The 10,530-nt window shown below is 40.5% G+C and overlaps 1 protein-coding gene across 4 annotated transcripts in view; it reads left to right on the top strand.

Annotated features, from left to right (window-relative positions):
• The window catches only part of LOC308297649 (atlastin-2-like), a gene marked incomplete at its 5' end in the record, with an annotated part of 37,359 nt that extends 33,624 nt beyond the window's left edge, over positions 1–3,735 (top strand). For 3 of the 4 annotated variants that reach the window (XM_080741164.1, XM_080741165.1, XM_080741166.1), the window contains one exon: positions 1,446–3,735. In XM_080741164.1, coding sequence (XP_080597290.1) covers positions 1,446–1,565 — 120 coding nt within the window. In that variant the 3' untranslated portion in view covers positions 1,566–3,735. Of the gene's footprint in view, positions 1–641; positions 1,412–1,445 lie in introns of those variants that run through there. The other variant, XM_080741167.1, reaches the window with a different exon arrangement.
• Positions 3,736–10,530: the final 6,795 nt, after the last annotated feature.

Raw genomic sequence — 10,530 nt, forward strand, 5'->3', positions numbered from 1 at the left:
CACACCAGAAGCAGTTAACAATTATTAACTCACCCGAAATAATGTTTTAGAAGTGTTTGTCATGAGTTAAATTCACACGCAAATATTACACAGCGATAAAGCGACATCGCTTTATCCCTCCCGGAAGTAAGATCAAATAATGTCAATAAAAGTATCAACCTGCATGAATGATGTATAAACTCTATGAAATATGTGAAATATGAACAGATTTATTATAAGATTGATAAACATTCTTCTGGTGTATAAAGGCCTTTATCCTCCTCCTTTACTTCTCCCTCTCTCACTCCCTCCTCTGCTCCTTCCTCCCTGCTCCCCTGCTTAACAGAGGACTCGCAGAAAGGTGAGAGGCGTTTCAGCTCCCGTCTCACTGATTTTATTATATTTATTTTTTATTTTTCCTCCAAATAATTCTTGTGTCCTGACCACTCGACTTTCTTGACTTTCTTTTTTTTTTACCCACAATCATTCTTCCTAACCACATCCTTCCATCCTTCTCTCTCCCTTTCTTTGTACGATCATTTCTCCGGCCCCCAACCACACCCTTCCCGCCGCCCCCGACACATTCCATCTAAACCACCTTTCTTTCTTTGTCCAGCTACCGGTGTTTTAACTCCTCTGATCCCTTCCCTGCTGTCTCTCAGGTGATTTCCAAGCTATGGGCGCCCGTCGGCAGTCGCCTGGCCTGGCCGGCCACTCTCCTCCCTTCGCTGCTACCAGGAGCGGCAGCGCCGCACAGCCTCGGAGGGCTGGCCAACCACAGCTTCAAGAAGAGCCAATAAAAACTTTTAACGGCTCGTCCGCCCCCGTGCCGACCTTATGGACTAGCCGTCAAACTTAGGTTTTTCTTGCATCGAATCCTTCAGCAAACTTTTATTCATCCTCAGTCCCAACAGGTTTCAGTACTTGACGCCAGGCAGGCCTGGCTCCTCCTCAGGATCTCAGGGACACAAGCGCACATGGAGCTTTACCCCACGGCTTTTAAATGTCTTCTTATTCCATAGTTTATGATGGATGGATGCCTTGTCTGGCTCCTCTTCCAGTCACGGCGACTGTGAGTCAAGGGGGGGGTTGTGTCTGGGTTTATTTTAATTTTTTTCTTATTTTCTTTTTGTGTGGTGATGTAATATAGTTTGGTTTTCGTTGAAACAGTCATATTGAGTTTCCATCCCCAGCATGTTTGGAGAGTTATATCCTGTTATGTTCCTCACCTTTTTCTCCTCCCTCACCTTTTCCTTCTTTCTTTCAGTTCCTTTTTGGTGTCGTTTTATTGAGCTCATTCTGGTGGGTGTTTATCTGTCCATTTGATCGGTTCTCACACCAGACTCCTTTGTCTCTCCCCTCTCACTCACCCACCCCCTTTTCTTCTTCTCCCCCCCCCCCGTCCCCCCCGTCCCCGTCCCCTCCCCCTCCCACACACCTCCTCAACCTCCTCTAATCTCGTGCAGGTGTTGAAGCCGTTAAGCGAACAATATATGGAAGATAACGTCAGGCAGACGGTGGTCAACTCCATCAGAGCCAGTTTGACAGAACAGGTTTCGCAGAACACCAGGCTAAAGTCCCACTGACCCTCCCTTGTCCCTGCTGCTTCTCACCCCCTCCCCTCTTCCCCTGCCCACCCACTCGCTCCATGTGCTGAGGTCCTACAACTGTGGAACTGTTTCGGAAACCAAAGTCGAACGCCCTCCCCCCTCTCCCCTTGTCCTCCTGTTCTGTCTGCTGTTGTTGGGCCTAAACACACACAACCACCTCCCCCTGGTGGCCGGGAGGACAAATCACGAATTGTTACCAGGAGAAGAGGAGAAATGTAATTTGTCTAGGGTAATGTCTTAAGCAAAACAGGACCTGAACCATTTGTCATCTTCTCCAATGTGCCATGTTGCGTTAGACATATCCCAGCAAATCATGTCATAATTTATGTAACTGTATGCTGACTGATATGCGCACACACACACACACACACACACGATTCTACACTACTGACATGTACAGTACATAATGTGTCTGACGTTCAGCAATAAGCTTAACTGCACTTCGTTGAGGATTCAGCAGTCTTTCAGGGATAACTGTCACAGCTCCCAGCAGCTGTATAAAACAAGGAATGCATTCTGAAAGCCTTCCTCTCCACGGTTCAAACGGTCACAGGAAACATGTCTCGTCTAAAATGACCGTATGCCACCAGAGAGTTCAGAGCTGACCTCAATTCACTTATAGTTCAGCATATTTGACAGGGCCTCTTATCCAAGAATTGTAAGTAAATGCTGGAACTGGAAGTAATTAGTTATCAAACCTTTATGGAAACATTACCTGATTCTGCCGAATTGTAAGCAAATTGGCACCAACCTCGCCATGGACTTGTGTGCTATATTGAAGTCGGGGTAGTATTCCCCCAACTCTGAATAGTATGGATTGACCAGGTACTGTATGAAGGTGGATGATCCTAATTCTCTCCACAAGAAGGAATTTGTGTAATTTGTCCTCCATTTAACCTTTTTTGTCCCCTGACTATGTTTGAGAGTAGTCCCAACTATGGCATATAAAGAACTTGCATAATGGCATTGTGGTAATTCTGGACTGTGGTTTTATATGTCATGACTGTAACCCAGAGGAGCTCTGCAGGAAGTCTTGAGCCTCTAAGCTGAAGTTTTCTTTTATTTGTTTGTTTTAGAGGAACTGACACATTTTATCTGGCCTATAGTGTTATTAAGTAGTGGGCCAGTGTGGACCCTCTGCATGCTTGTTGAGAGCTGCTGTACAGCATTAAAGCTAGCTAGGCCCTTTTAAAGCCCAGAGAGGATTGTCATTTCACACCACGTTTCTGTTCCACTGCCTTTGCTAAAGCCTCTCATCCTGGGTTTCCCAAAGTATATTGACCAGCAAAGGCATCGTAATTCATCCGTCTGTAAAATGAAAGTGGTTTTACTTTTTGGAACTCCAGCTCATAGTGATTGGACAGTGTTTGCCTGAACGTATAGAACATCTCTCAGTATGTTATGTTTCTTGGATGTGTAATTAATCAGTGTTTGGGAATTTTGAGTTCTCTTTAATCGAACTACTATTGCAGCCCGTTTAGTTGATAATAGTTGATTGTAGTCATGAACTCACATGACAGACTGAGATTCCCAAAATTGTTAAAATTGTCTCTCTGAGCTGGGATTCTTGAAAGCCCTTTTAGCAATAAGGTCTACTCTGATTTTGTCCGTCAGAGGAAACCGTCTGTGAAATGATCCACGATTGTTAGATTTCCATGAACTAGACTCGAGAACCCCAACACGGCACTACTGGTAATGGCACTTATGTCAAAAGCTCTATCAAACTAATTCCCTCCACAGCTGTCTTCCATCAAGCGCCAGTCTTGTACAGTCTCATTTTCTGTGTATGACAAACAGGGCATGTATGTGACATTTGAATATTTAAATAAAGTTTGTATACATTTTATAGTGAAATTGACGGTGGCTTTCTTTCTGATTTAAATCAATGAGTGCTACATTATGTAAAGGATGTTATGTTTGTTGCCGTACAATTTTCAGTAGTACCCTGCTTTCAACATGTTGGACGGTTTATGTAGAATCGTGGCCTGAGCACATGGATTCCATCGTGCGGAGTAAGCATTTTATTTAGTGTTGCGTGGGTTGGAGATACTTTGTCCGCCTTTTCAAGAAGAAAAGAGAACTATTCACTGTAATTTATTTTTCAATAAAGATCATGTATGTTTAAAAATAAACCATCTACACATCACTGTGGTCTTTGTCTTTCTTTGTAGACACTGCAGTACGACAGCAGAGCTAACGACACTGCAGAGCTCAAGACCCTGTTGCTAGACAGGAGGGTGTGGAGGGCAGCCATTCAGGAGTCCCCAGTTGGTGTTGGCTAGTCCGCACTCAAGCATTGCATGTTAGATGGGTAACGGGGTCAGGTGGTCAAACCATCGGGGCACCTCATTGTAAAATTGGCTATTTTGTCCTAAAAGTAAAAACAAAATGGTCTTAAGTAAAAAAGTGTACATGATCATTACATGTTTAAACATTTGACAGTTGAGGTCTACTATTTCTACAATTGCTACTAAAAAATAAAATGCTATTTGGTCAAAATTGGTCCAAATGTTACATCGAGCTACTAGTGTCCACCTGACCTATATCCGTATCATTGATGCTTCTAGCATAGGGAATATACGTGAGTTCAGTTTGTTTATTTCCAGGTCTTTTGGATGACAAAATATATATACAATGTACACTAGACTAGTGCAATTTGAGCAAGGCACAATTAAAAGAAAAAAGTCAAGGCACAAGTTGTCAAGTCCATTTGACATAGTAAAGTGTCCAAGATGCTGGAAAAGAGGATGGGGAGAAGCATAATGCATCTTATCGAGTCCTACCCCTGTCTCAGTTTGCAAAGAAAGAAATACATAGAAATTAAATAAATTCTCAGTGTTTACAGCACTCTTCAAAAAAGAAAAAATACATAAGCTCTCTGTCTACCGATCAATCTTCGTTCCTACTCTCACCGAAGGTAATGAAGTGTGGGTCTTGACCGAAAGTATAAGGTACTTATAAAGTACAAGCGGCCCTCATACATCCTGAATTGTGATACTTCTGTTGGAAAAGCCCTTGACTCATCATCAGAAGGTCATAGGATCTCTCCCCAGCACTGGTACCTCTGCATCTGAGCAGTTGACACTGGTGGCTTGATTTTTCTCTACTTTAAAAGGCCATTGTCATTGACAATGGATGGGGCTCTTAAAGTAAAATATTTCAAAAACTACAAATTATTACAAAATCTCAAGAATGCATGTCCACATACCTGTTTTGGTTTTAGAGATATAGTCTTTACAAAACTCGGAAAATTAACATGGGGCTCAATAGCAGATTTGTGCGCCTCAAAAAAAACATGTTCACCTAGAAACTCTGTTCATACTTGTTATAATTCACCTAACTGTGGACACACATGCTTGAACGTTTTACTTTGAAATGTTTTGCCGTTTTGGAGATATTTAACTTTTAAATCTGAAATCTGAAAACCTTGGTACCTTGCTGTTCCTACATACTTTAACCAAGCAACTTAATTCACAATTAAAAAATTCCACCTTGCTGTGGACATGCATGCTTGAGATTTTTACTTTGAAACAATTGGTAGTTTATGAAATATTTAACTTTAAGCGCCCAATGCATTGTCAATGGCAATGGACATTCAAAGGAGAGAAAAATCAAACCATCAAATTCTTTGTCCAGATGCAGAGGTGCCAATGATGCCCCATGACCTTTTAATGACGAGTCGGGAGCTTTTCCATCTAAGCCACCCATACACACATACCCAGGGTGCCCAGTGCATTTTCAAAGACATTTTGAGTTACTCATGCATATAGCTTTACAAAGAACATTCCAAAGTACTCCATCATCAAAACTACAGGTAGACTGGGGTTTAAATATGGTTAAATATGTATATGGAACCTCTCTGCTGACAGTCAGATTATTAGACCACTTTACTATACCTGTCAGAAACTGAGGGCACTGGGAAAAAAAGTTAATGTTAAATAAGAGACACATACCAAGAGTGCCTGAGAGATAGTATAGTGGTTTAATGATTGGTTCTTTCATGTTCAAACCACAGTCTTCCCAGAGTTTAATGATGCACTACTTTAGAATTTTCTATGCAAACATATACATGGGTGACTCAACACGTTTTTATAAATGCGTTGGGCATGAAATTATGAGTTGTGTTAGCTCTGTTGGTAAAGCTCTTGACTCATCATCAGAAGGTTGCGGGATCAAATCCCAGTTTCAGCACCTCTGCTTCTGAGCAATTAACACTGATGTGTTGATTATTTCTCTCCTTTAAAGGCCCTTGTCATTGACAATGCATTGGGCACTCAAAGTTAAATATTTCAAAAACTACATATTATTTCAAATTAAAAATCTCAAGCATGCATGTACACAGTAAGGTGGGATTTTTGAATTGCGAATCAAGTTGCTCGGATAAAATATGTAGGAACAGCGAGGTGCCAAAGTTTTCGGATTCAAGTTTTAAAAGTTAAATATCTCCAGAACTACAAAACATTTCAAAGTAAAACGTTCCAAGCATGTGTGTCGGCAGTTAGGTGAATTGTAAAAAGTATGAATGGAGTTTCTAGGTGAACGTGTTTTTTTGAGGTGCTCAAATTTTCCATTGAGCCCCATGTTAATTTTCCAAATTTTGTAAAGACTATATCTCTAAAACCACAAAACATTGCAAATATTCATTTTCAGGCAAACATTTCCACAATAAGCTGAACACGATAAAGTCTGAACGGTGTTTCTAGGCGTAACTTTGTGGCTCTAGTAGCCTGGCAAATCTTGTACATTTTCCATTGACAATGCATTGGGGGCTTAAAGTTAAATATTTCAAAAACGACACATTATTTTAAAGTAAAAATCCCAACCATACATGTCCACAGTAAGGTTGATTTTTTGAATATTGAATGAAGTCGATAAGTTAAAGTATGAAGGAACAGTGAGGTGCCAAAGTTATCAGATGTGGGTTTTAAAAGTTAATTATCTCCAAAACTACAAAACATTTCAAAGTAAAATCACACATTAAAATTGAACCTTGCTGTGGACATGCATGCTTGAGACTTTTACTTTGAAATCATTTGTAGTTTTTGAAATATTTAACTTTAAGCGCCCAATGCATTGTCAATAGAAAAAGCACAAACTTTGGCAGGCTACTAGAGCTACAAATGTATGCCTAGAAACACCGTTCAGACTTTATCGTGTTCAGCTTACTGTGGAAATGTTTGCCTGAAAATGAATATTCGAAATGTTTCATGGTTTTAGAGATGTATAGTCTTTACAAAATTCAGAAAATTAACATGGGGCTCAATGGCAGATTTGTGCGCGTAAAAAAAACACGTTCACCTAGAAACTCCATTCATACTTTTTATAATTCACCTAACTGTGGACACACATGCTTGAACGTTTTACTTTGAAATGTTTTGTAGTTTTGTAGTTATTTAACTTTTAAATCTGATATCTGAAAACTTTGGCACCTAGCTGTTCCTACATACTTTAACCGAGCAACTTGATTCACAGTTCAAAAATTCCACCTTACTGTGGACATGCATGCTTGAGATTTTTACTTTTAAATAATTTGTAGTTTATTAAATATTTAACTTTAAGCGCCCAATGCATTGTCAATGACAATGGACATTTAAAGGAAAGAAAATCAAACCATCAGTATCAATTGCTCAAATGCAGAGCTGCTAGTATTGGGATTTGATCCCATGACCTTTTGATGATGAGTCAAGAGCTTTTCCAACAAAGCCACCCAAACACACACATTTTGGGCACCCAGTGCATTTTCAACGACATTTTGGTTCAACCCCAGGCTCCCCCAAAGTGTCCTTGAGCAAGACGCTGAACCCTTATGTGCTGGTTGGTGCCTTGCATGGTTTCCTCCTCCATCAGTGTATGAATGGGCGAATGTAATGCACAAGCTATGTGTAAAGTGCCTTGGATAAAGGCGCTATAATACCTCCAAAGTGCACTGTCTAGGCCTACATGAAATTAGCATACAGACTGGCATATTTGATCTCGACCCTCTTATAGCCTACACGTTGTAAAATCACAGTGTTAATTTAACTCTGAAAGTGTACAAATGGCTCAGGGCCTCACCTTTTGGTACAGGCCCTCACAGATCCATTTGGACCCCTGGTGGTCCCCGGACGTGACATTGAGAAACCGGTGGCATTATCCATAAATCTATGGAGGTGGATGACTGCAGAGTTGACTGTAGTGTTGAGTGTAGTTACATCATACTAACACACGGTGGCAGTATGTGACCTAAAGATCTAGGATCTGATCATAGCTCTCCTCACTTACTGGTTGATTATTTGTAACATTATCTAGGACTAGGATCTGTTAATAACATGGCTCAGAGTCTCAGCTGTAGGCATACCTGCCAACCCTCCTGTTTTAGGAAGAAGTCTGTCTCCTGTTATTTGATTGTTCTTTTTGTTGAAAGGTGTGAGATCTAGCTCTCTCTAAAATCAAGGCGAAACACCTGAAAAAAGTGAGTCCCATCAAGGTGGACACACCTGGAGGAAAAAAAACTCATGCAAATGAGGTCCAAATCAGCCTAGAATCTCTCGATTTCTAGAGGTCTGACTTGGTCCTCATTTGCATGAGTTTTTTCTTTTTTCGGGTGTTTCACCTTGATGGGACTCACTTTTCTCCAGGTGTTTCATCTTGATGGGACTCACTTTTCTCCGGGTGTTTCGTCTTGATGGGACTCACCCTTTTCCAGGTGTTTTGCCTTGATTTTGGGACTCAACTTTTTGGTTTTTTTTTTTTGGGTATTTTGGGACTCACTTTTCTCTGGGTGTTTCGCCTTGATGGGACTCACTTTTTTCCAGGTGTTCCGCCTTGATTTTGGGACTCACTTTTTGGGGATTCTTTTGTATTTTGGGACTCACCTTTTTCCAGGTGTTTCGCCTTGATTTTGGGACTCACTTTTTGTGGTATTTTGAGACTCACTTTTCTCTGGGTGTTTCGCCTTGATGGGACTCACTTTTTTCCAGGTGTTTCGCCTTGATTTTGGGACTCACTTTTTTGGGGATTTTGGGACTCACTTTTCTCCGGGTGTTTCACCTTGATGGGACTCACTTTTCTCTGGGTGTTTCGCCTTGATGGGACTCACTTTTCTCCGGGTGTTTCGTCTTGATGGGACTCACCTTTTTCCAGGTGTTTCGCCTTGATTTTGGGACTCACTCTTTGGGGGATTTTGGGACTCACTTTTCTCTGGGTGTTTCGCCTTGATGGGACTCACTTTTTTCGCCTTGATTTTATGACCCCCCCCCACCCTCCCTCCCTCAAGAAATCTCCTGTTTTCTGACGGGCTGAGGTTGGCAGTTATGGCTGCAGGTCAGTTTACCAGGATTTATAACATTGTTATAATTAAACGAACATTTGATAAAGTATAGCTTGTCCATTTACTCAATATTTTGAATACACTTTTACTTGTAACAGTGTTTTTACATTTTGGTATTGTTACTTTTACTTAAGTAAATCATACTTCCACCACTACTAGTGTACGTGTCTTTTACCTGGTCGAACACATATTTACCACTGAGGAAGTCATACATTAGCCTACTGAGAATTATGTCTACAAACCAAAACCTCTCAGCTAAGTGGTCGTTGGCATGAAAACATTGAAGACCCCTGGTGTAGATGATCTATAATATGACAAATCATAATATACAGTACAATTGATCTCCATATTATGGGTAACTGGTCACTGGCAAGATGGCCAAGACATGACACGATCTCGCCCTTTAGGGCGACGTTGCTTGTTTCTCTGAGGCGTCTTACTAGTGTTAATTTAAATACCAATACATTGGACATAAAAAGACAATAAAATTGCAATACTACTAGTTATTAAACTACTAATAGGCTATAGACTGAAGTAATTAAAGCATGTTATATTTGCATGTTTGGAATTGAACAGCTGAAATCAATAAGATCAGTATTCTGATATTAACCTGTGGGCCACATTAAGTGAAGGTAGGGGCCACATGTGGCCCCGGGCCGCCAGCTGCCCATTTATTAGTGGATCATGCACACATACAGTATACATGAACTTAAAAGTAGGATCCCATGCACAGAGCACCTTCAAGCACCTCAAAGTGTGCTATGGTTACTGTACATACTGTTCTTTTTGATAAATTGAGTACACAGGACACCCAATGGAAACAAGCCATAGGCTTTCCTGGAAAAATCCTTTCATTTTACCGTACTTCCCTGTACCCGTGTCTGCCAAATGTTAAAGTATTCAAGTGTGCTGATGATCCCTTTTGGCCATTTGGCCGAATTACCCAAGCATGAATGAAAGCTCTGGAGGGTTTGTTACATTGAGCTGAAGATTACTGCATTCATAACAGCCAGTTTTGCTTTCCAATGGGTGGCATAACTCATTTCACAAAACCTGTGAAAATACCCACAAAATGAATGCTGCATTACCAAAAATGACCAACAGAGGTAGACATATTATTACAAATACACCAGGTTTATTTTCTCCTCACAAAATGGTTTTATGCAATATCAGTAACATTTCATTGGTCTGAGCCAACCTCGCATTACACCACCCCAAATCACAGGATGGAAAAAAACAGACCAAAGTTTTGCTTGCGCTGTTAAGAGTATATACAGCTGATATAATGCATAGTATACAACAAAAGCAGCCTTTATAAAGGCATTCAAATGCAAGCATAAAAAAATAAAAAACTTAACACTGACAGGTGTTGTAAAATTCTATTCATACAAACAACTACAATTGACTCCTACTAAATAAATCTAAAACGAATTTCTTTTTGATGAGAAGTGGCACCAACAGTTTGCAATGAACAACTTCACTGGCACAATTCAACAACAGTCAAATGCTGCTTTTGTTTGTTTTTTTGCAATTTAAAAAGACATTTGTTTGACACTTGACACTAAATATCTATCAGGCAGACACTAGTAGATGGCAACTTACACAAAGACTAGAATCAGGTTCACTAGACAG

The sequence above is a fragment of the Nannobrachium achirus genome (assembly GCF_963921795.1).
Source record: "Nannobrachium achirus genome assembly, chromosome: 13".
Taxonomy (NCBI): Eukaryota; Metazoa; Chordata; class Actinopteri; order Myctophiformes; family Myctophidae; genus Nannobrachium; species Nannobrachium achirus.